The sequence below is a fragment of the Elgaria multicarinata genome, chromosome 13, assembly GCF_023053635.1.
Source record: "Elgaria multicarinata webbii isolate HBS135686 ecotype San Diego chromosome 13, rElgMul1.1.pri, whole genome shotgun sequence".
NCBI classification, from domain to species: Eukaryota; Metazoa; Chordata; class Lepidosauria; order Squamata; family Anguidae; genus Elgaria; species Elgaria multicarinata.
In genome coordinates this window covers 34,089,417-34,117,412 of record NC_086183.1, presented here as the reverse complement: position 1 = coordinate 34,117,412, position 27,996 = coordinate 34,089,417, and the positions used below count along the sequence as shown (strand labels likewise).

The window sequence follows — 27,996 nt, the reverse complement described above, 5'->3', positions numbered from 1 at the left end:
CTGAAAAGAACGATATAAACGCCTTCTTCAGGCCATCCCTATCGGGGCAGGGGGGGTGGAGGTATGGTGGACGTAGCAGCTCCCGCTTGCTGACCACCTGGGGTCTTCTGCAAGGACACCCACCACTTCACTGCCTTTTGGGGAAATGAGGGAGGGGGAATTTGCCTGAAACAGAAGATGCCCCATTGTATGGGACAGTCATGAATGTTGATGTAGCTGAACAACAGACACAACTACTCCAACGGTTGTCCTCTTCTCCGGGACCCCTCCTCAAGGTTCCACCCAGAAAGACCCTCTGGAAAGAACACACGCCCCGCTCCGGCTGCACCTCCACTCACTGAGCACTTCCCGACACGCCCGTACTTTCTGCCGCCTTCGGAAACCAGGTAGACGTAGACAAAGTTATCATGGGAGCCCAAGGCCAGGTATTTGCCATCTGCAAAGCAAAATAAGCTGAGTCAGGAGGCCGTGATGGGAGACGAAACAGGGATCATGGAAGGAAATGCTCAGGTGCAGCAGCTGCTGCTCAGAATTTCACAAGAGGCTTTTGCTCTTCGGTATTCTCTTGCCCCAAGGAAGTGGAGCTGGTGGGCTGGTTAAGAATGGAAGGGACACATAAACAGTGGAAGCCGTTTAAAGGGAGCCTGCTTTCCTTTTCCAAACCAAAAGTAATTTTAACAAAGCAAAATCCAACAATACATTACAACAACTACATACAAGGAGCCTATTAACAGGGACTGGCCGGCGAGACCATATCACGGCAGTCCTTCTACAACTTCATTGGCTGCTAGTCCAGGGCCAGGCCTGATTCAAAGTGCTGGTACTAACATTCAAAGCCCTAAACGGCATGGGGCCAGGTTAATTGAAGGAACGTCTCCTCCCTTATGTGCCTGCCCAGACCTTAAGATCATCCACAGGGGGCCTTCTCCACGAGCCCCTGCCAAAGGAAGTGAGGCAGGTAGGCTACCAGGAGGAGGGCCTTCTCCGCTGTGGCACCCCAGCTGTGGAACGAACTCCCCAGAGACGTCCGCCTGGCGCCTACACTGTACTCCTTTCGTCGCCAGCTGAAGTCCTTTTTATTTTCTCAGCATTTTAACACTTAATTTAACTTAAATTTAAACTTTGCTGTTTTAATTCCATATTTTAACCTATATCAATTTTTGCTGTGTGGTTTTAATCCTGGTTGTGCTTTTTATATTGTATTTTGTATTCATGTTTTTAAATTGTTGGTTGTTTTTATGCTTTTCACGGTTTTAATTTTTGTGAACCGCCCAGAGAGCTTTGGCTATTGGGCGGTATAAAAATGTAATTAATAAATAAATAAAAATAAATAAATACAAAAAACAAAAAGGTCACAGCAGGGATCCTACCAAGAATTTTCAGCCCCACCCCATAGCCATCCATTCTCCCCATTCTGAACTCTGTGCCCCACACTTTCCTACCTGGGGAAAAGCTGACGACAGAAATGGGCTCCCCTCCATCCGTGTGGATGGTCACCAGATCCCGGGTCTCAGTGTCCAGCACCAGCCACCTGGTTGGAAACAGAGCAGGGAGGAAACACTTTACAGAAAGCCAGAGCAACCCAGGGGAGCAGAGAAACCTGGAGTGGGACACAGACAGGGAAGGGCAAGGCAGGGAACAAGACGGCCACTCAGCCCAATCAGTCTTTCCCAATTCCAATATCTGGCTCGTGGGATGGGAGGCTGTCCTGAAAAAGAGGAAGCTTGTGCCATGTGTGTGGGGTGGGTGGGTGATAGATAACATGCAGCAGAGGATTTTTGAGGTGGGGAAATTCCCCTGAAGAAAAATCTGCCGATCTTTTGGATGGATGGTGAGAAAAGGAAATTTATGAATATATTTCATGGAAATGCGAAGGTCAGATCTGGGGTCGGGGTGGGGGCTGACGGGGAACTGGGCCAAAATAAAGGTCTTCCCCCTTCCAAGGTTCCTTAGCCAGGTGGATTATTCATTGCCCACCCCCAGGAGATTGGCTTTGGGGAGCCGGGGGGGGGGGATTCTGCTCTGCCACAGCATCTCCACCAGGGGGCTCCAGAGACCGTTCTCCTCCCTCCGCTGTGGATGGACCATCACTTCTGTAGTGCTCAGGATGCGCCATTACCTGCCGGTTACGGTGCCCACCACCAGCACCGAGCCGCTGGGGTGGAAGCCGGCTGAGCGAGCAGCATCCTGCAGGAGAGAGGGAAACCCATGCAGGAAATGTAGTGCAACCATAAGGAGATCAGAAGAGCCCTGATGCTGGATCAGACCAAGGGTCCACCTAGTCCAGCTCCCTGTTCACACAGGGGCCAACCAGCTGTCGGCCAGGGACCCACAAGCAGGGCCGGAGTGTAACAGCACCCTCTCACCCGTGCTCCCCAGCAACTGGTGTGCATAGGAAATCTGCCTCCGATACTGGACCTAGCATACAGCCACCATACAAAGCTTGCTACCCCGTGGAACAGCTAGCCCAGCCCCCAGATCTATCCAGAAGCCCCCTTGCTCACCTCAATTCCCTTGCTCCACAGGGGCTGGTGAGTGGCCACACTCCAGAGGTGAACTTGCTTGTCTTGCCCACAGGTCAAGAACTGCTCCAAGGTAGGGTGGGTGGCCAGGCCCCAGAGTTCTTCTGTGTGTCCCTAGCCGAAGGGAGGGAGAGAGGTGTCTTGTGGAGCCGCTCAGGTTTCTCGCTGGGCACAGTGGCATGAATGGCGTGCCATTCGATTTCCATCTTCCCATCATAGAATACAGACTTAAATAAAAACCACTGTTTCTTCAAGTAGCTCCTTAGAATTCCCATTACCTGCACCAGCAGGGAAAAGCCAGTAGCCAAGGATCCGTGAAGCACCGAGTTACGGGTCGTGCCCACAAAGAGGGAGTCACCCTTCCCTTCAGCAACGGTACGCACCGGCCCAAAGCCCTCAGGCACCTACAGGGAGAGACAGGGAGAGAAGCAGCACTCTCAGGCTTTCTCCTATCCTTCATCCTTTACCTGGAGGTTAACAGACGATGCCATCAGACACCCCTTGTGAATCTCCCAAAGTATCTGGCCGGCTACTGGCAGAATGCTGAAATAGTAGAGGAACACTCTAGTCTGATACAGCAAAGCGCTTATTCTTTCTATATTGTCCTTCAGGAGCTGTGATTAGAACCCAGATGAACCGCCTTGCAGGTTTAGCGCATCTTTTGCTCTGCACAATTTACAGCCAGGCCAAAAAAGAACAGGAAACGCTGTCACTTTAGGACTCCTCCTTCAGTACCTCGTTCTCCTGCAACTTCTGGTAATCCCGTCCCCAGAGAACGACTCTCCGGTCTCTGCCACCTCCCGTGACGATGGTCCCGTTCCGCAACACGCACAAACCAAAAATGCCACCTTCGTGGGCTCCCGGCACAGCATGGCAAATCCGGTTCCCCCCTGCCAGGCAAAATATCCCGCTGTTAAACAGAATGGACAGCCCTGGTGTCTAGGATGCTTTGCCCGTCGCTAAACCATGGCTCAATGATAGAGCACCTGTTTTGGATGCAGAAGGTCCCAGGTTCCATCCCAGCATCCCCAGGTAGGGATGGAAAAAAACCCTGCCAGAAATCCTCGAGAAACAGAGATGCTTTCAATCAGTGTAGGGAACATTGGGCTAGATATACCAATGGTCTGACTTAACATACGGCAACTTCCAATGTTCTAAAGAATTTATCTCTCATCCATTATGGAGCTGCAGCATTCGCTTGCAATCTCTTACTTACTTGGGAGTAAGTCCTTTTGAATTCAGTAGGGCTTACTTCCAAGTAAACATGGACAGGCATGCACAAGCAGTTCTCCAATATTCATTTATTTAAAATATTTATACACACCACCCTTCATTACTAGGCCCCCAGAGTGTCATTCAGAAGTATCTCAGCTAGAGAGGCCGAGCGTATCGTAAAGTCTGTTCTGCCTGCATTTCGTGGATTGCCGGGTCGTTCCGTCATTCGCTCACAAATCCCCCCTAATCGCGTTGATTTCTCTAAAAATGTCATGCACATTTTCATGCTTTAGCCTACAGGGGAAATGCACAGTTTTGGCCATTTTTATGTATTTTTATTTTACATATTTTTCCATGACTAAATTTGCATAAAATTTCGGAACGTCTGTTCACAAGTCTTGCAACTTGGGAAAAGCTGGTCTGCGTGGAATCCGTCGGTCAGAGTCATAGAAATCTGGACACGTTTGGTTCCATTGTGGATTTTTCCAACCTCGCTAATCTCAGCCCAATGACATCCCTCGTTACCCACCCTCAGAACTGACCTTTCCCCCAGATGTAGAGGTTCCCCCCAGAGTCACCAGTCACCGTGTCTCCGTTCTCTGTGAAAGCGATGCACAGGACATACTTCGGCTTCTCGTGTTTCTGCGGAGAGATGGGAGTGGAAGGGAACAGAGCAGCCTCAAAGCAGAGAGTAAACAAAAGACACCCCATCTCAAGGACAATTTAGAGCGCTCCCTTCCGCCCACTTGCAAAGAGAGCTGGAGAACAAGAAACTGGCATCTTAGTCCAGGTATAAAATCTCACCGCACAAGAAAGGATTGAGAGTCATCCCTTTTAGCAAACAGAGCAGAACTGGTTCTCCTGGCCTGTGGATGCACACAATAGTTGGTACAACAGGTTTGGCAGGGAGAGGGCTGTCCCCATTCACCCCACTGAGCACATGACCTGAGACCCCTGTTTTCACCATAATGGCTGTGTCCAAGTGGACCAGAAAACAGTTCTATTTAGCTACACATAATAGTCACATATTACTGAAGTAGCGTATGTGAAACGGATTTTTGAAGCTCTAAAATCCTCTGTAAATGCTAAGTATCAGTAGGTGTATTTGGGCTGGTGCACATGGCACAACAGCCTATTGTGGGTTAATTTATCCTCGCATAACCCTAAAACAGACCATGGATTATACAAGAGTTGTTTAACCCTCAAATAACCCCTGCTGGCTGGGTTCGCATGACACGACCCCAGTCAGGGTTGCATATTCATAATGGCAGCTGGCATGCACTGCAGCTCCTCAAGAGTAAATTAACCCATGATGGGGTGTCGTGTTGTGCAAGCCAGGTCATTTAGTCCAGCTGCAAGATGCTTTTTGATCTTTATCTTTCTGGTTCTTGTGCCAGTTCTACTACCACCATTTTAATTCATCTGGGGACAGGGACTGAGTGAGAGAGCAAAAGACCACTAGAGTCCACATGGATAGTGTGTGTGTGTGTGGCTAGTCCCTGCACTTCCCAGGGCCCTTCACTGCTCTTGGATCTATAACTCACATGTTACTAGTACATAAAAGGGTCTACATAAGATTTCTGGGCACAAACCCACCAGGAAGTTCTCCTGTGCACCATCTGTTGAAACGAATGGAAGGTGCACAAGGGCAATTGCTGTTTCCAACATCTCCAGGGGAGGGAAATGAGCCCGCTAGCCAACCAATCCATGGCCCACCCATAATCCTCGGCTGCTTGTCTCTCAGTTTCACCCTCTTCTGTAGATCCCGCTCTCACCTCAAAAATGCCCTGTCTCTTGCTGAGGCTGCCTCCCTCCAGCGTCCAGAAATGGATGTGGGATTTTCCGCAGGTAATGAGTAGCGTCGGCTCTGTGGGGTGGAAGGTGGCAGCCAGCACAGACTCGTTGGAGCACTTGAAGAGGAAAGAGAGTGTCAGGCTGTGGGTGCAGCAGCAACACTTGCAAGCCAGAGGTGGAGATACGTCACAGATGGTGGGAAGGAACAAGGCGGCCACACAGTTACCTTCACATCAGCAAGCTTCTGCTCCTTTTGCCAATCCCACACGGACAGGACGTGGTCATTGGAGTCATCCACAGCACACAGGAGTCCGCCCCCATTCTAGGGAGAGAAAAGCAGTTTGGATATAGGCAGGGGAGCAGGTGTTTATTTATTTATTTATTTAAGGATTTTTATGCCGCCATTCAGCCAAAAAAGGCTCTCACGGCGGCTTACAAAAGTATTTCTTGACAGTCCCTGCCCACAGGCTTACAATCTAAAAGACATGACACAAAAGGAAAGGGGATTGGGAGGGAGGAGGAGGAGGGGGAAAAGGAAAGCAAATTCAGGCACTACAATCTTAGTTGGAAAGTTCAGGTGTTTGGGAGGGCAGGGCGAGCAGGACGCATCAAGTTTGCCACGAAAGGTCCGGCAAATGATTCACGGAAATCTCATGCCAGCCCCCTCTTCTACTTACTCACAGACTAGTAGGGTTGGAAGGGGCCTATAAGGCCAGCGAGTCCACTCCCCTGCTCAATGCAGGAATCCACCCTTCTTAAAATCAAAGTGTTGAGAAAGATTTAACTATGTAAAAGTCTAAGCATGTTTATGAATTACTTGACTGCAAAATTCACATCTCTTGACTAGAGGATTTGGATCTTCGTGGGAGGAGAAGGAGAATGTGTCTTGGCAGAACATGAAGGGATCCGGATGTAGCGCTCTGCTACTCTTTGAATTTGCAGCCTGCCTTCTGTCCACCCCCTTCCCAAATTCTCTTAAAATTAATCTCCTCTTCCATACAGATGGCCCTTTCCTTTCTCTGGGATATCTAATCTAAACAAACCAACCAGTGGGGATTTCCTCACGCTGGCCTTGCGTTGCAGAGCCTGCACAGCTGAAATCTTCCTAAACAAGACCAGCCCAGATTCTGGACTCGGCCACAGTTTGTAGGGTGAGCTCCAGATGTCCCCTGATAACAACTCATATTTTGCAGCAAAAGGAAAGGGAATCAGAGATGCAAGAGGGAGAGGGTCTTGCTTACAGACTTGGAGAATCCCACACAAGTCACGGCTCGGTCAAAGGGCCCTGGTCCCAGGACGTGAAGTGTGTTCAGGCTCACAGAATCCCAGACCCGTACATGGGGAGGCAGCGGCTGTGAAAAGACACAGAAAACCCGGTTCAGGATAAACCAAAAGAAGCTCTTGCTTCTTCACATGATGCGTCATCAGCTTGTGAAATCTGCTGCCACTGGATGTGGCCCTGGCCACGAACTTAGTGTACTTAGAAAAGAAAAGAGGAATAGACAAATTTGTGAAAGAGGAAGCAAAGTCTATCGACTGAATATTTGCCATGGCAACTAAATGGAACCTCCATATCCAAGAGGTAATATAGTGACTGGGTGATAAACAATAGAAGCTCAGTTCCTTCATGCCCTGCCTGTGAGCATTTCCAAGAATTTGGCTGGCCACTGTTGGGAAAAGAATGCCTGGCTAGATGGAGCCTGATTTAGGATGGCATTTCCTATTTATTTAAACGTGCATCTTGCCTTTCTGCAACTAGGGCATCCAGGGCAATAGTGACATATAGATACCATACAAAAGGTAATGTCAACGTATGCTCATATTCTGATGCTCCAAACAATGTTTGCTTCAAGCTCCTGGAACCCCTTATTCCCCAATCCTCCCTCACTGTTCTCTCCACCTCCCCGTTTTATTTCTGGAGCTTCCGCCTCTGGCCCTGAATTTGGTGCAAGTGCCACGCCCCTCACCTTGCCATCTTTGGAAGTCCCGGCCACCTGTCCAGTTGCTATGGTTACCATGTCAGGATGCACAGCCAGGCTAAGTGAGACAGGAAAGGGCATGGGTCACATACAGAGTGCTGGGTGTCCCAAAAGACCAGCCGCCCACTCCAGCTTTATCTCGTATTTGCATCCATCACTTTTTGTTTGCAAAGTGCCATTAATACTCCATTTGCTGATAGAACAAGATACTATTGTTCCCATTTTACAGTTAAATGACTCAGGCTAAGAGCACAACTTGAACCAGGCCACAACAGAGTCAGGCCTTGGGATCAAATCTCAGCTCCCATTTCCATTCCGCCACACCACACTAAATCCTCCCAAGAGATACAACTTCTTGGGCTCAGCATAATTTTCGGTGCACCTTCACCCATATGAACCCCAGTGTCTGTAATGGTCTATAAGGGAGCCACAGCTCTGCACCCCATCTATTCAGGAAGCTGGCTCAACAGAGGAGAAGGGTTATAGGCAGCCTTCCCATGGGATACGCATATTTGCTGGAATTCCCTCCCTTACGAAGCCTACCCTTCTCCCGTTGTGTAGCTCAAAATGGCTACTTGTGGTTCACAGGAGGTCTCCCCTCCAAGCACAGACCAGAGCCAGACCTGCTTAGCTTCAGCAACATGGCTGCTTCATGTGCCTTCAGACCACGCTCTGGGACCAGTTCCAATTAAAACCCCTCTTTTAAGTCAGCATTCAAAGCTGAAGCCCTTACACTCCGCTTTTGACATCTGCACCAGTTTATTGTTTTCATGTAATGTCATGTTCAAGTCTGAGTTTGTTCCACATCTCCTTGGGCAGAGTTTTGTGGAAAGAAGTAAGACAGAAAAATATATAGTATAATCAGAAATCAACATTTCAATATAGTTCAACAGCTGCTGCAGCACAAAGTCCCTTGGAGAGGGGGGCTGTCCTTTCAAGGCCAAATAGTCCAATCCAACGTTAAGTTAGAGAGAGAAATCTCTTCACATATCAGAGAACGGGGCACAAGTCCATCCACTCCCCCAGATGTGGATGGCGCTGTCCAGTGGTGACTCCGATGTCAATAGGGCCACCTGATTGGTTCTGGTTGAAACACTCCGGGTTCCGATCAGAACCAGTCAGAACTCCAGAGGAGCTCTCCTAGGTGCTCTGCGTTGGTTCTGACTGAAACCCGGAGCGGATTCACTGCCTTACTGACATCGGAGCCACCAGCCCCCACTGGCTCCGTCTGCAAATTGGCCTTGAACCTTTCCCCTCCCCCTCCCCCTCCTCTGCCCTTTGCTGTTGGAGAGGCAGCAATTCACACACACACCATTACTCACCACTTGATGTCATCGTTGTGGCCGAGGTAATGGCGCTGCCGCTGTTCCTCCACGTTGTAGAGGACAGCCACCGCAGCCACGAAATACACAATTTCCCCCGTGGGCAGCAGGAAAAGGTTCGCCCGGCAGTCACGTCCCCGATACCCATAGCTGGAGCAGATGCCAGTAAGTCAAGGAGAAAAAGTGAATTCGGAGGTCGGGGCTGCCAGCTCTCAGAACCCAGGGGCCCACCCTCACCCGCATCCTCCCCATTCACACAGGGGAGGGGGCTTTGGGCAGGATACACCCAGTCCAACTTCAGCTTCTTATGGGGCAGATCCAGCTTCGCATCCAGGCTGTAGGTGGCAACGACGGCATCAGGGACAAACATGGGGATGGGGCGCCCCCGCAGGTACATCTTCACGTAACCATCCTCTGCCGGCGGATCGGGGAGGCGGGGAGAGAAGGGGAGACAGGCAAGTCAAAAAGGCATGATGCTCTCCCATAACCAAGCCTGCAGGACCTCCGGCTGACCAGCATCCCAGAAGAAGCCCACTGCCGCCACTCCACGGAAGCCCCGTCACGTCCCTACTGGAGCAATCCTTTTAGGAGGAAGAGCTAGCGCTCAGGCCACATAGAGGAGAAGCAGGAGGAGCCTGGGACTCGGGGGGGGGGCGGCCGTGGGTCCAGCCCCTCAAGAGGAGAGGAATGCCACTTCTGAGATAGAGGCTGGGTGATCATCTGGCTCCCAACAGAGGGAGCATCTCAAGAGGCAGGCCAGGTCCATCAGTAGAAAAAGTGCCTGGTTGCAGAGGAGGGCTCCTCATGAGTAAAGGGCCCTCCTAATGAGGCTCTGAGATGCTGCTGCTGAGTCCTGGGCGGGTCTCTGGAAGCCCTAGAGCAGAAGTCCCCGTGCTAGGGAGGGAGGACTGCTGGAACAATGTCTGTACATCAGCTCTGATCATCTTGCCTTTGACTCCCTGAGACCAGACCCTGGATTGCCTTGTGATCAAGTTTGGACTCTTCCTTGCCTGGTACAGTATTCTTGATTGAATTTTGCCCACCTTGGCTTTGGATTGGCTGTTGACTTCACGTCTGTACTCATCTTTTGCCTGGAGTTGTGCTCTTTCTGTAACCCAGCTGGTTTAGACCCTGGGTGGCCTCTGTGTTGGGACCTTCTCCAGCCTTGACTTCCCCCATAAGCAGGCCTTCTCCTGCCTTTCTTCTAAACCCAGAAGATGTGTTCTCTCCTGCTGCTCATCCCTATCTCTGTTTGCCCGTTACACAAGACTTGTGAACAACCTGGTCACCCGTGGCAAGCAAGACTCTGCTCCAGGTGAGGTGGCCAAACAGAGAAACATTGCAAAAGGGCCCTTGCACACTCTCTAGCACTGATGGAGGCATTTCTCTTTAACTGGTCTCCCCCACTGCTTCAAAAACTCTTGGCTGTATTAGAAGAACACACAGCTTTCAAGCCCCTTTGTACAAACTCTCTCACCCAATACATCTACCGCCCTTGGCTTGCTGTACTCTCGGGTTATGACCGGTGCCCATCCTTGAACTAATTTTCTGCATTTTGTTCCCGACCATAAAAAGCAAATTGCAGCAGCTTTCACTCACCAGCACTGAAGGTGGATTCCTTAGGTTTGCTGTGAGGGAAAGACAGAAAAACTGTTACGATGAAAGAAGACGAAGAAGAGAGAGATGTTCCCTCTCACATCTGTACAAATGAAGAATCTGTTGCTCTCTGGGGCTGTCTTCCTGCCATACAAAATCTCCCAGTGGGAGGGAAGAGTTCTCAGTTTAAAGATAAACAGACTTTCAGCTGAAGGCATTCCCATCGCCCATTGCAGTCAATTCTCTTTTCCTCTTGCCTTTTTGCTGCCACTCCATCATAGAATCATGGAATAGCAGAGTTGGAAGGGGCCTACAAGGCCATCGAGTCCAACCCCCTGCTCAATCATGCCTTTCCTGCCAACAAATTGCAACCCCTCCTGTCCTCGGGACCTGAACATGGTTCATCCCCTATCCCCTGCCCAATTTCTATTCCCTTCACAGCAGCTACACTGATTTTAAACAATCTATGACTGTTTGAAATGACAGACAGAATGCTGGCTGACCCTTCTGTGACGTCAAAGCAAGTCAGCCAATGGCAGGAGAGGCACCAGCCAGTTTGCAGTCCGTCATAGACGGTTCACTCAGTGTGACGACAGTGTGAGCAGCCACACAAGCATTGCCAAAGGCATGCGAGAAGAACAGGTCTCCAAGCAGTGCTACTCAGGGGACTGCAAATGCAGGGAGGGGAGACTGGGAACCTAGAGTCCCAAAAGGCGGAGCGGGTGCATTACTTGCAGTAAGGTGCATAATCAACTCCCAGACCCTATTGCTTTAAGCCTCAAACAACCCTGCGCATTTAGTACATCACAATTTTCACCGATATTAGGGTTTCAGGTACCAGAATGCTTTGATAAGGCGAGACACAACAGGAGTCCAATGAACAGACATGCAAGAGAAGGCGAGAGCGTGGAACTGCCTTGCTCGATCAGGCCCAAAGGTCCACTGAGGTCAGCACGCTCACCTGTAGGGTAGGGCTGTCCGAATGCCCCTGGGAAGGGCTGAGCATAGCAGGATGAGCCCAGTCCAGTGGCAGGATGCAGCCCTTGCACCAACTTTCCCTATCCCGGCGCCCTCCAAATGTGCTGAATCACAACTCCCACCGTTCTCTGGGGACGATGGGAGTTGGAGTCCAACACATCTGGAAGGCACCAGGTTGGGGAAGGCGGGCTTCCATGTGTGAGATCCCCAGCTCTCATTCCCCAGCATTTTCACCCGAGAGATTCCCAGGTGGATGAACATTTTGGTATTTGTTTTTCAGGTAAAGCTCAATTTAAACATTGTTTAAAAGTATTTAACAACAAGCAATCCTCCCCCTCTACATGGCCTTGCTCAGCAGCCCAAGAGTTAACTCTCCCAGAGAAGGGCGGGGCACCTCCCTGCCCATCTGCTGTGGCTTTTTATCTCCCTCCATCAAAAGGCACAGTTGGCAGCGCCCTCCCTCCCTGCCTCCCTCCCTCCCTGCACGCCCAGGGGACTCCCGCCTCGCCCGCCCTGTTTGTGCAAAGCCTTCCTCTGTCTTCTTCTCTCCGGGGATCCTGTTCAGGGCCGGTGCCAGACTATTTTGCACCCTAGGCAGGTGAGCTGCTTTCACCCACCCACCCCACCCCCACCCCAGTGTACCTGGGCATGGGGTGCCATCTCGCCCGCCCAGCTGAACCGAAGCCAGGACGCTGGGGTGGGCGGGTGGGCGTGGCTTCGCTTCTGCTGGGTGGGCGCCCAGCTGAACCGAAGCCAGGACGCTGGGGCAGGCGGGCGGCTTCGGAACAGCATGCCCAGAAGCTGCCCTCTCAGAGCCACTGTGGGAGAGCGGCTTCCTGGTGCGGCGTTCGGCGCCCCCCTTACCTTGGCGCTCTAGGCGGCCGCCTGAGTGGCCTCTATGGTAGCACCGGCCCTGATCCTGTTGTGGCTTTGGGGATCCTGTTGTGGCTTTGCATCAGCCAAGGCAACAGGGCCTCCTCTTACCCACCACCCACCACCCACCGTCCTTAGCCCTTGCCCCCACTCCCCCGTGCACCAACTCACCAGGAAACAGGCCTTGGGGCACCCAGGCCAGACGGCCTCACACGAGGCCGTCTTGAACTCCTGCCCTAAACCATCGATGCCACTGTGCCAGCGCCTTCCCGGGAGTGTGGCGCAGTGGGCAGAGCACTGAGCTTGGGAGAGAAGAAGCCCGAGGTTCAAACCCACCCACCCCAGTTCCGCCATGAAACAGAACCGGTGCCCTTGGGCCAGCACTCCGTCTCGCTCGCTGCCCTAGGAAGTTGCTCTCAAGAATGGCATGTGTGGGAAGGGGTGGGACGATAAGTCTCCTGCCTGTAGCGCCCGGGGCGAAGCCCCTGGAGGTGGGAAGCCCCAGCTACTCCCCTCCCGATCGCAAGAGGGCTGGCAAGTCGCTACTTTTCAGCGGCCCAGAGTCTGTCTCCTGAAGCTCCCCCCCCTCCCCGTCGCTCTGCCTCTGGCCAGGTGGGCCCTGGCTCCCCATCTTCGGCTTGCAGCCACCGACTTGCAGGCAACACGCAGCGCTTCTCCTCGAGGTCATTGTTTTTTAGCTTTCCTCTGGCGTTCTGCCTGGCGCCCCTCCTGCAGCTCTGCTACACACACACCCCCCCGCCCTGTTCATATCCAAATACAGCAGCCAGATCTGAGGCCAAGCCTGGATAGAGGGACAGCGCCAGCTGAGGAGAGAGGGGGGGTACCAAAGGCGTTGCTTCCCCCCCCCCCCGCCCGCCCCTCCAAATGACAGGCTCTGGGGCTGAATGCAGTGCCTGTTGTAGACGCTCAGTGCTAAAAGGGCACTCTGCACATGCTCTGAGCAGCTCTTCTCCAGCATGCCTCAGCTGAACCCTGGCATTGCAGACAGGTGCCGGGCTAGATCATGCCAGGGAGGGGAGGGGAGAGGAGGGGGCAGCGATCCACCCACCACGTTACCTGGGGCTGCTGCTCCCCGCAGCCTTCTTCATGGTGGACGCTCTGATCTGCGTCTGCCTTCGCTCTCGGGAGGCGGATCTCTTTATTCAGGGAAGGCGCGCGCCGGGCTCGGTTCCCAGCAGCGATGGGGCGGATTCCTGCGTGGGGGGTGGGGGTGGGGGCGATTTCTGCCTCGCCCTCCGCTAACTGGAAATGCCGCACTTTTGCAAAGAGCGCCCCGTGGGGCGGCCCGCTGGAGCGATGGGGCCGGAGCGGGAAACTTCCCAACTCTTGCCAGCCAGGCCCTTCCTGGCTCTCGGCTACCCGCCCCCCCCGGACTGGGCCCGGCTCTTAACCCTCTCCTTGCTGGAGAGCGGCGCCCGCTTCTTCGGGGAGGGCGGCAGCGCCTGGGAAAAAAGCGGGCGGTTTTCCCACGCAGGGCTCACGCGAAACCGCCGCTCTTGACCGCGGGGCCAGCGAGCCTAGGGCTGCTCTGCTCCACGGGATGGGCTTCCGCGGAGAAAACTTGAGAGTTCCCTGCGAGGGACACCCAAGATGCGTGATGGCCGTGTACGTCGGAATCTCGCCGCTTGTGCGCGCGTGGATAGGTGGCGCGGTCCCGGCTCTGCGGTGGCACCTGCGCCTTTAAGAGCGGCAAAAAAGGGAAAACGCCACCCGGTGCGGCGGGAACGGAAAAAAGTTGCGCGCCTCGAGCAGGAGATATCCGGTTAGGAGAGTGCGCCGTCGCTTCCTCCCTCTCTCCTCTCGCTTTGAAATTCGATCTCCCAGCTCGCTGCCTTTCTCCTGGCTAGTTTCGCTTCCGGTTTGTGCTAGTTTTGGTGATTTAAAGTAGGTTTTCCTTGAGCTTAAACAAGACACGCTTTGCAACACCTCAGTTGCTCTGCAAAGTAGATTAAATGGGCCTTGCAAAACCTGAGCTGCTAGAGCAAAGAAGCATTCATAGCAAACTTTTCAGCTGCTTTACTATTTACAATGAGCTTTGCTAAACCTGAGTTGCAAGACCCTCGCTCGTTTTTCCAGCATTCTGTTATTTAAAGTGTAAAAAAAATTGTTCAGCCTTCATGGATGATAGCATGGAGTTTACAGCGGAGAGGTGGGCGGGGGGAGGGGAGAGCTGAATCTGCAAGCCTGGCTGGAGCCTCTGGAACAGCGTTTCCACACGTACCCTTCGCGTTTCCCACTGCAGGAGCTGCTTGAGGAAGTGGTGCGGCTCCTCTGGTCCTTGAAACTCTCGCGCTTGAGCGAGGCTGGGCGTTCCGGAGAGGGACAGCTACGCCCGCTGTGGGAGAGAGATCCTCAGCAATATGGCCAAAAAAGGGCAAAGGGGCAAGAGGAGGAGGAGGAGGAGAAGCCAGCCGGGAAAGTGGGCAATGCGGAAAAAAGCATGTGTGCAGGAAGCAAAAGCATAAGCGAGCAAGAAGTGAGTTTGCTGCATGAAAAGCTAAGCACATTTGTAAGACAGCTTCTCTGCAAGATGGCTTTTTGAAAGTCCTGTGCAACTTGAGGCGTTCCATCAAAGAAGATCTCCTTGCAAGACCTGGGGTGCTAGATCCAAAGAAAGAGCTCCCAGCAACCCCTATTCAGAGGCAGTGGGCAAAAGCAGAAAAAGAATTTCTAAGTGGCAGTGAAGGAGGCTGTATTGACCACAAAGGCACATTGCAGGCATTTCTGCTCTTCCTTCACTTTGTGAATTGGCACAGGAGAGAGTTAATCTTCCGCTCTTCTGATTTTGTAGGAAAACAATGTTTCTGGTTTCCTGCCAAATTGCCTGCTTGGCTTGCCATCTCCTGCACATACCCTGCCCCAGTACTAGGCGTTAAGATCCTCCCTGCCTCCCCTCTGAAATCTTGGCCCTGGAGTGGACCAGAAGGCCGTGCAACCGAAGACCTACTCTTAAGGCTAGATTCTTCACACGTCACTTACTCCCAGGTTCAGCGGCGTAATCCCCAGTGGAGTGCAACACACCCAGGTCCCTGCTGAGCAGTCAGTCCAACTGACTCAAGCAAGTAAGCCAAAGCACATGCTCCATGGAAAGGCAATGCACTTCCCACACACTTTGCCCATTGAACTGGAAGCCAATTCCTCCCTTTACAACTCAAGTAGCACCTTCAATCAGATGTCAGCGTGGGCAGCCCTAGTTTGCCAAGTGTCTCGAAGGGGTATTTGACTGAGCTGCACACCCCACAATATCCTATCTCTAGTTGCGACTGTCCTGCGGCGAGGGAGGAAATTCCCCACCTATGTCAAGAACTTCCTTCTTTTCCCATTATTTAACAGACAGTATGTTCCAAGACTAGATCCCAGACCACCCCTGTTCTGTCGCCAGCCGAGAGAGTTTAGCATCACAGCAAGAAGCGGCGTGTGTGTGTGTTCAGCATGGAAAGCAGAGGGTGGGGGTACAGGGTGCCACAGTTCTTGGGGAGGCACAGAACCTCCGTCTGTAAAACGGGCGGTAACCATAGGATGTAAAGAATAAAAAGCTTTTTTAAAAAAGCATTAGATAAATTCATTAAAATAACTCATTGTTATAATAGCTTGGAATAGAACTTCCATGTTCAGAGGTAATTTACCCCTTAGTAGCAGATGCCAATGAGAAACAAGAGGAGTGGGCTTTTAAGGCCTTCCTGCCCTACTTGGGAGCTGGACCACCATTGGGAACAGGATGCTCAACCAGAAGCGTCTTCAGTCTGATTCAGTTCATGCTGGTAGTCATTCATGGGATGGTTGTCATGCAAACAGATTGTACTTTAATTTTTGCTATTGTTTTACTATTGTTTACACAAATACCTTTTTTTTGGGGGGGGGGGTCTTTATCTTAATAAATTCAGATACTTAGAACTGAATGATTTCCCCCCTACCGCAAACATCTTTCAAGGAAAAATGAAAATACAAGAGTTTAGAAATCAATATCGAATAAAAGGATTCAGGCAGCAATGTTCGTTTGCAAATGACTGTGTTTATCGCAAAGTCCCCCCTGAGAACCAGTCTGCAGAGAGAGAAAGAGGGACAGGGAAATGTATCAAGCTGTTTCTAAGTTACAGCTGGTTTTGACAAGAAGCCAAACTTGAATTATGGAAAAGTTTCTAGTTTTACGATCTGTGTCTTTTGTGGCTTTGGAATTCCTCAGATTTCTTCTAATCTCTCCTGGACTGGTAAATCTCTGCAAACTGGAAAAAAGCTGGAATTTTCTCTATTCCTGCTCATCTCTATGGGAAAGCAAATTCTCCCTAATTTGAATTCACTTGCAAAAATACCGGTTTATCATTTTTTCTTTTCTTTTAGCAATATTCCCAATGGCAGATGCTATAGGATTAAGAAAGTTTAAGACTATCAGGGGTAAAATATTGACTTTGGGAAATTGAAGTTTAACCATATTGCCTTAAAATTATCAAAAAGACATAAGGCCTGATCCTATGCATATTAACTCGAGGGGGAAAAGGTCTTAATGTGGTTAATGGAGCTTATTTTTAGGTAAGCGTGCATAGGAATTTTTACCTACCTTCCCACCACAATTTATCTCCTATTTTTTTTACCCAATCCAACCCTTAAGGTGACCTATCATGCATCATACATCAAACTAAAGTGAATTTAAAACACAGCAGCCAATATAAAATCTTTTAGAATTATTTCCTCTTTTCTCACCCCAGTTCTCTCAGTCCAAATTAAATAATGGTGTTGACAGAGATTTGATTATAAAAGCAGCAGCACTGGGAGAGCGAAATATATGAGACTCTCGTGCAAACCTCTCTTATGAGCAGACACATCACCTTTTCCCAGGAAGCAGTTCTCTCTTGGGGGACGACGGGGAAGTGGAGTAGCCTCTCCGCTGTGGGATGATCCCGTTACTCAAGGTGGGTCTGGAGGGCAGCCCCCGCAGCAGCTGGTAAACTGCAATAGAGATAGGACATTCGTTTCTTGTAAAAAGGAGAGAAGAAGAAAAAAGGGAAAGTATGACCTGGCCACAGTTATCGATGCTCTGGAAATACTTCGGTTAAATTACTCTAATGTGCTGTACATGCTTTAGGGTGGATCCCTGCATTGAGCAGGGGGTTGGACTCGATGGCCTTAGAGGCCCCTTCCAACTCTACTATTCTATGATTCTATGCGGCTGCCCTCGAAGCGTATTTGGGAGCTTCTAGAACAGCCTTCCTCAACCTGGGGCGCTCCAGATGTGTTGGACTGCATCTCCCAGAATGCCCCAGCCAGCTGGCTGGGGCATTCTGGGAGTTGTAGTCCAACACATCTGGAGCGCCCCAGGTTGAGGAAGGCTGTTCTAGAATATCATTGCAAGGCTATTAAATGGAATAAAACTGACCGCTAATGAACATCTTTCAGTACTTGTGAGAAATATTCAGTTCTTCACTGCCTACCAGTTCATAGTTCAAAGTTAAAGCCCTAAATAGTTTTGAACGTGGGTACAAAGATCAACGTCACAGGTCAACATCACCTACTGAGATGAGGTGGATGGCTAACTGGGAAAGGGCCTTGGTGGTGGTGGTGGTCAGTTGTGGTGACCAGTTGTGGAATCCTCTTCTCTTACCAGTTAGCCTGTTGCCAACTTTGATCTCTTAGGTGCCAGGATATTGTAGGGCTGGAAAAGGTACAAGTTGTAGTGATGGCCAAAATGACCAAGTAGCTGGACCAACTCCCTATGAGGAAAGGTTACAAGATCTGGAACAGTTTAGCTACCACAAGTTGTAGTGATGGAACCAATTCAGATGGTTTTAATGGGGGATTAGAGAAATGCATGGAGGATACTGGTCCTGATGGCTCTATGCTACCTTCCAGTATCAATAAGCAATATACTGGGAAGTTTGCACTGCTTGTGGGTTGCCTGTGGTTGGCCATGGTGTGAACAGAATGCTGGACTAGATGGACCCTCAGTCTGATCCAGCAGGGCTCTTCTTAAAACGTTGATGTTTTAGTTGGTCTTAAAAGTATTACCCTGGCCTGACTTGTGGATTATTTTACCTAAGGTGCACATCTTTAAAAACAAACAAACAAACAGCGGAGTTGGGGTGGGTGGGAGACAACCCAGTCACGCTCCCCGTTATCTCGGCAACTGGCTCCAAAGCGTAAAACAATTCAGTCCAGCCACCACCGGCCCCATCTTGATGGGTTGGCAACCCTCAGCTCTTCTGAGGTTGTCGAGCTGTTGAAAGCGGAGTTCTGCCTGGCCTTCCGAGAAAGAGGCAGGCCTGGCAGAGAGCCAGTCCGCAGGCAGAGCCACTCAGGCTGGGCCCGGCAGCCTCTGAGGTAATCTGAGGAGAATTTTGAGGGCAGGACTTGGCAGGCAGAGTGCTGAGGCAAAGTCTGCAGCATGAGGTGATAGCTGAGAGATGGAGGGAAGTGCCTCAGGTGGCACCCCTCAGTTTGCAAGTTTCTGCATTTTCCTTTCCCTCCCTCCTCCTCACGTCCGTCCATCCATCCATCCATCCATCCGAGCTGGGGCATTCTGGGAGTTGTAGTCCAACACATCTGGAGCGCCCCAGGTTGAGAAAGGCTGCCCTAACCCATCTCCACGGTGAGCCTGGCCTGTTGTGTAAATGAGTTCTCTACAGGCTTCTTATCAGCCGATGGCAGCTGGAAGGCCAAGAGGGAAAGAATGACTCCAGCACCATTTCAGTCCAGGCAGATTCGACACTCTTAACCCAGCAGCCTCCCATCGACTTACTGCCCTCGAAGGACAAAACACGGACAGCATCTCTGGGCTGATTGTGTCCCAGTACAGCTGCAAGCGTCTAGCAGCATCACCGAACTCTTAAATCAGGAGCTGGTCAGCAGGCCACTGATCTCTAAAGATCATTACAGCCACTTATTATTTGACTACAGAAATGTTAATTTTAGCAAAGGGAAGCAATAACTGAAATTTATTCACGTACAAGGACCCAACCCAGCTGTCATAAATGCCCTACTTCTTGAGGACAGGGCTTCTGAAAGAGACGGCTGGGTGGGTTGCAACCCTAACTTGATTGAAATGTCTGGCTGGAGAGATCACATTACGCCAGTCCTTTTACAACTTCATTGGCTGCCAGTCCAGGTCCGGCCCGATTCAAAGTGCTGGTATTGACATTTAAAGCCCTAAATGGTTTGGGGCCAGGTTATTTGAAGGAACGCCTCCTCCCATATGTGCCTGCCCGGACCTTAAGATCATCTCCAGGGGCCCTTGTCCATGAGCCCCTGCCAAAGGAAGTGAGGCAGGTGGTTACTAGGAGTAGGGCCTTCTCAGCTGTGGCACCCCAGCTGTGGAATGAGCTCCCCAGAAAGGTTTGCCTGGCGCCTACACTGTACTCTTTTCATCGCCAGCTGAAGACCTTTTTATTCTCTCAGTATTTTAACACTTAATTTTAACTTAAATTTAATTTTTACTGTTCTAACTCTGTATTTTAATCTTATGTCAATTTTGCTGCGTGGTTTTATCCTGGTTGTGCTTTTTATACTGTATTTTGTATTTGTGTTTTTAACCTGTTGGTTGTTTTATTATGGTTTTAATTCTTGTGAACTGCCCAGAGAGCTTTGGCTATTGGGCGGTATAAAAATGCACTAAATAAATAAATAAATAAATAAAGGTTAAAAGGAGTGTAATACCGGAAGACACCAACATCTGTTCTGAAGTTGGCGGCTGGTAGTCAGGACAGGGCCTTCATGGTTGTGGTACCCGGACCCTGGAACTCTCTCCCCCAGGAGAACCTTCAAGCTCCTCCCCTGTCAACGTTGGGAAATGGCCGGAGGGGGGGCTCTTTGTCATTATTTGCTGTAATGCCCACTGTAAGGGCACCCAGGGATTGGTGGTGGTGGGAGAAAATGTGTACGCTTTTAGCTGACAAGAACAAATATCTTATGTACTTCGTTTCATTATTTGCAATAGCTACTTTTAAAAAATAGCCAGAACGGTCTATAATTGTTTATATGTAAGTAATGCATACTGTTTGATTCCCTGTTGTGGATTTGTTTATTTCCTTTTTTCTCTTCTGTTTTGCAGTGACCTTTGGTTTTAAGCAAAGATTGAACTGAGATGAACTTTGAGAAAGAAAGGGAAGACGCAAAGAGATTGCGTCTTTCTTTTTTTGCTGATGCTGGACGATTTCTCTTTCTCTTACTCCTGTGGCTGCTCGCTTTTTATTTTGTTTTATTTGTACGTGTGGGTGTTTAATTTTGTATTTCATCATTGTCATATGCCCCTTCCTGGGCCAAAAAGCAGCGAAAAACATTTTATAGAAACAAATACACAAACCACATGGGGAGGTTTTTTTCTCGGATGTGGTGAGGCAGTGGGAGGGGGACCCGCAGGTTGGGAGTCCGGATACAGGGCCCTCCAATGTGCCTTCTCCACCGCCCTGATACCTTTGCTGGGTCCCCTCTTCTGCAGGCTGAGTCCATTCTCCTCACAGGTGCTCAGGCGTCGAAGGACATCCGCCAGGGCGGCCTTCAGCACCTGGATCTCATCTTCTTGCAGCTGCAGACGCTGCTCCAGGTAGGAGATACGATCGTCTACCTCCATCCCGCTGATGCCTGACAAGTTATCATCTGGGGAGGGAAGGTTAAATGGATGGGGGTTGGGGGAGAAGAACAGGTGAGCCAGTTTCCAGGATGAGAGCTATCCAAAGCCAGGATACTATACACATTTATACCTCATTATTTACCATAGCAACCCAGCAAGGTAAGTCAGGTTATAAAACAGAGATTCTTATTCATTCAAAGCTACCAAATAGGTTTCATAAATATTTTAACTCAGATTTCTCACACCGAAACCTGGTACTTGGTCCATTGTGCCACACTGGGTCTCCAATAGCTGGTATCTCACCTTTTTTTTTTTTTTTGTAAATGTAAATTAGTTTCTAGCCTTCACAGTATTTGAAAAATGAATATGGAAAAACTGAATATTGGAAAGAGTCCAATATTAAGGCAGAAATTAAGATTATTTCCCAGCAGGCTTCTTAAAAGAGAAAGCACCAATTAACTCATATTAGTAGGTCATGTGAGTATGTGTTGCATATACAACTAGTACAGACCTATCTGTGCTGGGCTTAAACTGTCATTCACCTAGGGCTGAACTCATCCCAAATTCTGGAGACAGTACGAAGAGTTGCTGTTTACCCATAATAATTTGTTTGCAACTTTGAGTGCCATATGGCACAGAGGCTGTCTAGAAATGTTCATTATTTATCCATTTTATCCTTCGTTTAAGATATTTATATTCTATTTTTATAAAATATTTTCAAGGCACCTTACAAGTAGAGTAAAACAACATTTTTTTTGTTTACTTGCTTGTTTATTAAGCACCATCAGGAAAAACTTCCTAGCTGTTAGAACAGTACGACAATGGAACCAGTTACCTATGGAGGCTGTGGGCTCTCCCACACTAGAGGCCTTCAAGAGGCAGCTGGACAACCATCTGTCAGAGATGCTTTAGGGTGGATTCCTGCATTGAGCAAGGGGTTGGACTCAATGGCCTTAGAGGCCCCTTCCAACTCTATGATTCTATGATTCTATGATTCTAAGGATGCAGGCAAGCTGGAGTGTGTTCACAGGAGGGCAACCAGGATGATCAGGGGTCTGGAAACAAAGCCCTATGAAGAGAGACTGAAAGAACTGGGCATGTTTAGCCTGGAGAAGAGAAGAACCCATGATCTGGGGAGGTTGTGGGTTCTCCCACACTAGAGGCCTTCAAGAGGCATCTGGACAGCCATCTGTCAGGGATGCTTTAGGGTGGATTCCTGCCCTGAGCAGGGGGTTGGACTCAATGGCCTTGTAGGCCCCTTCGAACTCTACTATTCTATGATTCTGTGATCAGTGTGCATGGTGCTTTATAGAGTATAACAGGATACTTCCTTCCCCCAAAAGCTTACAATTTGAAATTCAGCAGGGGAAACAATAGGGGAAGCCAAGGGAAGCCAAGTCAGGGCTCAGCAAGAAAGGAGTATGCAATTGTTTCCGTTATACACGCTGGGGCTTAGATACAGCAGGGGATGGAGACCAGGTGGCTAGGCCAAAGGCTTTATGGCCTCGATATCAACTTCAATATCCGTATCAAAATCAATATACTGATGATATTAATATCAGCGCATTTGAACTATATCACCACCAACATGTGTATCTGTAATAATAATAAAAAGAATATCTGTCTGCCTGTCCATCAATTCCATAGCACCAAAGTGTGCAAGCTAGACACCTAAAAAGTGACAGGCACACTAAAGGGAATCTAGGGAGTAAGGACCTCAGGTATATTTTGTTTTTAAAATGCATTAATTAGTGTTAATTCATTCAAATGTATCCATGAGGTTGAAGCCTGCAGTAACTCCTCCAGCAAGCAGGTCTTCATCCAGACAAACTGGGCACCCTGGTGTAACTTTGTGTAAATGCTTCACTCTATCAAACTAAGGGCTATTCCCACCCAGGCAAAGCCGGGTCCATTTGCTAGCAAGTAAAACTAAATAAATAAATCTGACTATGTCAAATCTGAACCTCTACTCACTTTAATTCGGTGTTTTGTAGTGTTAATACTCCACTGGTGATGGAAGGGAAAGGACCATATTAATCTTGATACTCAAGTAAGCTACTGGCAATGGTGGATTTCTTTTCCTAGAATCCTAGAATCATAGAATAGCAGAGTTAAAAGGGGCCTACAAGGCCATTGAGTCCAACCCCTTGCTCAATGCAGGAATCCACCCTAAAGCATCCCTGACAGATGCTTGTCCAGCTGCCTCTTGAAGGCCTCTAGTGTGGGAGAGCCCACAACCTCCCTAGGTCACTGGTTCCATTGTCGTACTGCTCTAACCGTCAGGAAGTTTTTCCTGATGTCCAGCCGGAATCTGGCTTCCTGTCACTTGAGCCCGTTATTCTGTGTCCTGCACTTTGGGAGGATCGAGAAGAGATCCTGGCCCTCCTCTGTGTGACCACCTTCTAAGTATTTGAAGTATTTTGTTTGTTTGTTTTTAAATCGAGGGTGAAGACCTGCCTGTTTTGCATATGTGTAGGCAGCAAGGACTGTACTAGTTTCAGACCCTTGTTGCACATCCCTTCCTTATTTGCAGCTTGCATTTATATAAAATGAGCCCTGTCCTGTCAATTGATGTTCATAGCTTCCATAATTTCTTGTGGGCCTTTCAGACCGGACATCTATTATTATCATTATCATCATCATCATCATCATCATCATCATTATTATTATTATTATTATTATTATTATTATTATTATTATTATTATTATTTCCTTTTGGGGAGCTCCTGAATACTATTTATCGTAGAAGTAGCCCTCGATAAAGCTCAGTCTTTTGCAGACACTGCCCCCTGGTGGCAAACAGATGCTTCCAGCTGCTTTTAGTGCAGTTGATTCTGCACAGGTGGCCTTCTGTCCCTGCCACACCTGTCTCTCAAATTAGGCCATCAGATGATGCCAACCACGTTTCTGGAAAGGGAGCAGGATGCTATAGGATGTCTTTGGGGTAGGAGCATATACCAAAAGTAAAACCCTTGCGGTTAGTGACAATTAATGTGGAATGTGTGTTCTATAATCAAAATCATTAATACAGGTTAGAAAGTTCACTTGAACTATGCATTGAAAAGACATGGGGAATCCCACACGTTTTCATTACACTTTAGCCTCCTTGATGCCACATGCAAGATACTGAACCTGAAATAACTGAAATCCTGTTCTTGTGATGATTTACGTGTATTAACCCTGTTCACTCATAAACATGTTGGAATAGCTGAGAAAATAACACGGCCCTTTCTCCACTCGTTATTCATCCTGACTGTGGATCCTGCAAGACGGTTAGAGGGTGCAATCCTTATCCTAGCCTCACATAGCGAGCATAGTGGGGCTTACTCCCAAGTAAACACACGTGGAGTAACCTAAGCAGCCTCAAGAATGCTACCGTAATACCAAAGGAGGGCCAAATGATATTATGGGTTCACTAATGCGCCGTATTATGAGATTGCATGTTAATCTGGGATCACGAAAGCTAAACTATGCTCCATTATAGAGGGCCCCTTTATTCTACATGCACTATGCTCCCTAAGAAGACCGGCTCTGAATTGTACAGTTGGAAGGGATCTTAGAGGTCATCTAGTCCAACCCTATTCTCAATGTAGGATCCACAAATGCAATGCAGGGTGCAACCATAGTGTCCCTGAGAGATGAGTGTTAAATGCTTCCACCACTGCTCGAAACAGACTGTTCCTTGAATAGCCTTTTGCACCTTCTCAGGAGAAGCATAGGCATCCTGTCCTGTGACAACTTCCTTTCTGACAGAATGAGAAGGAGGATCTGGGGCCTGCTGGTCATAGCGTTTGGGTAGTTCTGTGCAGATAAGCATTTTCCCCAGGTTAACTTTTAGATACTGAGATATTGGAATAGGTGGGAGCTGCATTCTCTGACCTGAAAGCTTGGCAAATCCATCATTATAGGTGTGTAAGGACTCTGGGAAGGCACTCTGCACATACTCAGGGGCATGTTTGCTCCTTTATCACAATTCCAAGTAGCAGAGCTGGTACTGAAAATAAATTCCTTTGCTGAGAACTGGTCTCCAATTAAGCACTTCTCTCTCTCTCCCTCCTGTGCTAAGTAAGCAGGGGGTTGGACTCAATGGCCTTGTAGGCCCCTTCCAACTCTATTATTCTATGATTCTATAAGCAGGGTACAGAGATGTTTGCCTCAAGGGTTGAGATTTTAATGACCAGGCTAACATCCCCCCCTACCTCACTCCCACCCTGCACAGGACATGGGGCAAAAGCCTGGAGGTTAGTGGTTGCTGGCTATCCACAGTATGTTTGGGAGAGGGCTCTGTGCAAATATATTTGGTTTTTCCCTACCTAGCAGTGGGCACGCATCGTTCTAGCCCTTGGCGCGCTTCCTAGTAGCACTGAAACAGCTCCACCCCGCCACCCCACCGGGCTTTCCTTAGCAATAACCACATCCTCTTTCATACCTTGCAGGATGGAGGCATCTCTGAGGCATCGCAGCGCCTGGCATGCGCGTTTGCACGCACACACATGCACGGCTGCAGATTTCCCCCGTATTCCTAGAATCCCCAAAGCTCCCTCTGGAGGGGGCTGCAGCTGCATGCAGAACCGGGCTGGATGCAGGCAAAGCGGGGCGCGGCCGAGCGAGCCAGGGGACCGGCAGCCACCCACCTGTCATGCTGGGGTTTGCCCTGCGCCAGGTGCCGCGCCGCCGCCGCCGCCCCTGCCTGCCCCTTTCCCGACCTTCGCCGCAGTATCTCGGGCCTCTCGCTGCCTTCTGCAATCGTGTTGCTTCGCTCGTCCCTCCCTCCTCCCTCTTTGCAGCATCCCTGAGCCACGGTCCAATCACAAGCAACGGGCGCTGCAGCCAGGCAGAGTACCAGGTCGGAGAGGGTAGACGGATGAGCGGACAGCCTGCCCATCTTTACCCGGCTGACGTCGTCCCTGTGACCTTGGGTGGAAGGGTGCTGGTCACTGAGGAGTGGCCTGAGGGGGGCTGAGCCTAAACCCCCTTGGCTTCTGGAACACGGGAGCACAAGAGACAGGATGGGGAGGGGAGGGGAGGGGAGGGGCGCTGCCATTGGGAAGGTGTGCAAAACCAGGCTGGCATCAAGGAGAGAACACGCCCGGGAAATGCAGAGTATTGGACCGTGGACCTGGATCCAAATGCCTGCCCAGCCAGGAAGCTCTCTGGATAACCTTGAGCCAGTGACAGTCTCCCAGCCTGACCTACCCTACAGGGTTGTGAGGATAATATTATATTGCAATAACCCTCACACTTACGGAGGAAGAATGGATTACAAATGTGATGATAAAACCCGAGCCTGGGCTCAGCCCCACAACCTGCTTGGGAATGCTACAGCTCAGCTCGTCAAGATCAAGTGACAGGCTTCATTTTAAACACAGCAACCAGTGCATCTGCACATACACAGAATGCAAGCTGTAATGTAAGCCGGGGCTCAGCCTCATAACCTGTTGAATGCCAGGGCAAAGTGTTAGTCACAAAGAGCGTCCCGAGCATGTGTGGTCTCTGCTCGACCCCTGAAAATCTTGCTATCCTTCTTCAGTAGATGTGGAGCCTTTAGCCATGGCAGCTGTGGACTCGCGATCTTTCAGGTCCCTTCATGCAGGAGGACCCATGCAGGACCGGTTGACATGGGTTAGTTATTCCTTAACTCACACTTTAATCACCTTTCTTTACCCACCATCAAAATGGATAAATAAATAGTAGCAAGAGGTTGCATTCTGCCTTTCCCCAATCTTTCAGTGCAGATGTATGACAGATGGATTCCGTTCGAAATGAGTGATGGTGGGAACGGAACTGAAGATGGTCCGTTGTTCCAGGTTCATTAATCTAAGCTTCAACGGCACAATCCTCGGGGCGAACCCCCACTCCGTTATGAATTTCCCAAATTGCCTCTAGCTGGCAAGCATCAGTGGGCGGACGGTGCCAGGTGCAGCACGATCCGTTGGTCTGACGAAAATCTGGGTGTGGGCTCTGGCATAGCAGTAGGGCGGGTGGGAGGGCAGTAGGGCTGGCTCCGATCCATACTGGGGGGGCTTTGCCACCGCAGCCCTCTGCCCACGTGCCCTCTCTGGCACATCCCCTCCCCCTTTATGTGCCCTCTGGTTTGGCCGGTCGCGCCTGTGAATCCTGCCCAAATGCCATTTTCGTGCCACACACCTTTGCCACGGGAAGTACCACGACACTCCCTGCCCACCCGACCACCCGAGTTCTTGCAGAACTGCCCAGGAGCGCCTCCCTTGCTCTGGGCGCGCAAGCCCTGAACACGGAATTGCAGCATCTTGCGAAGTCGGGAACGGCTTGCCACCATATTGCACATGGGTGGAATCCTGCCAGCTGGACGGGGGCTGGGGCGGGGGCTGGTGTCGGTGTCCCTCCCGAGGGAACCCCGGTGGCGGCCCCCCGGGGTCCAGCGGAGAGCAGGCGAACGGGGGACAGCTGCTGCTGCTGCTGCAGGGACGTGCTAACTCACCATTGCAGAACTGCAGGAGCAAGGAGGTGTCGTACACGATCCCACAGCTGGGCATCCTTTCGGCCATGCCCACCCCCCAAACCCCTGCACCCCCGCCCCACGCAATTGCCAGCTTCCCACCCACCCCGTCCCCCCACCTCCCTCCCTCCTGCCTTCCCTTCTTCGCTCACACCTCCGCTACCTCTGCCTCTTTACTCATCTCTCCCTCCCACTTGGTCCCCTGCCTGCCTGCCTCCTGTTACCATAGTAACCTACCTCTTTCCTGCATCTTCTTAACTGGGAACCCCCGTGGTTCTGCCAAATGCCCCCTCACTGGGCTCGCCTGTCTTCAGCCCCCCCCCGTTGAGCCAACCAATTGACCCCCCCAATACACACATTCAGCCCTACCTTCAGCTCTTAGACCCCACCCACAACCCCCGCCCCACCCATACAGCCCCTCCTTGCTACACCTCCCTTTTCTCCCTGACTCTCGCCCCTCGGTACCCCCATACTAAGCTCCCCATGCTGAAAGCTGTGAAATGCCCCCCCCATGCAATTTCATTTTGCAGTTCCAGTGAGCTGTTCCGTTTCTTCCAATCCACATTTACCTCTCTTAGCCACAGCATGGTTCAGTGTGGATCTGACCCCTGCGCTCCACCTGCTGACTACCTTTTGCATTCCCACAGAATCATAGAATCAC

At 50.2% G+C, this 27,996-nt stretch overlaps 1 protein-coding gene across 5 annotated transcripts in view; it reads right to left on the bottom strand.

The window, feature by feature from the left end:
• The window catches only part of EML2 (EMAP like 2), a 31,375-nt gene extending 3,991 nt beyond the window's left edge, over window positions 1-27,384 (bottom strand). The window contains exons 1-19 of one of the 5 annotated variants that reach the window (XM_063139684.1): window positions 27,318-27,384; window positions 20,701-20,883; window positions 17,124-17,244; window positions 14,522-14,635; window positions 13,357-13,434; window positions 10,432-10,460; window positions 9,117-9,246; window positions 8,833-8,982; window positions 7,499-7,568; window positions 6,773-6,883; window positions 5,758-5,853; window positions 5,513-5,647; window positions 4,280-4,379; window positions 3,258-3,412; window positions 2,801-2,926; window positions 2,505-2,636; window positions 2,120-2,187; window positions 1,443-1,531; window positions 339-436 (exon numbers count right to left, since the gene is read on the bottom strand). In XM_063139684.1, coding sequence (XP_062995754.1) covers window positions 339-436; window positions 1,443-1,531; window positions 2,120-2,187; window positions 2,505-2,636; window positions 2,801-2,926; window positions 3,258-3,412; window positions 4,280-4,379; window positions 5,513-5,647; window positions 5,758-5,853; window positions 6,773-6,883; window positions 7,499-7,568; window positions 8,833-8,982; window positions 9,117-9,246; window positions 10,432-10,460; window positions 13,357-13,434; window positions 14,522-14,635; window positions 17,124-17,244; window positions 20,701-20,883; window positions 27,318-27,384 — 2,052 coding nt within the window. Of the gene's footprint in view, window positions 1-338; window positions 437-1,442; window positions 1,532-2,119; window positions 2,188-2,504; window positions 2,637-2,800; window positions 2,927-3,257; window positions 3,413-4,279; window positions 4,380-5,512; window positions 5,648-5,757; window positions 5,854-6,772; window positions 6,884-7,498; window positions 7,569-8,832; window positions 8,983-9,116; window positions 9,247-10,431; window positions 10,461-10,931; window positions 10,949-12,931; window positions 12,952-13,356; window positions 13,435-14,521; window positions 14,636-17,123; window positions 17,245-20,700; window positions 20,884-27,317 lie in introns of those variants that run through there. The other 4 variants (XM_063139685.1, XM_063139686.1, XM_063139687.1 and 1 more) reach the window with 4 other exon arrangements.
• Window positions 27,385-27,996: the final 612 nt, after the last annotated feature.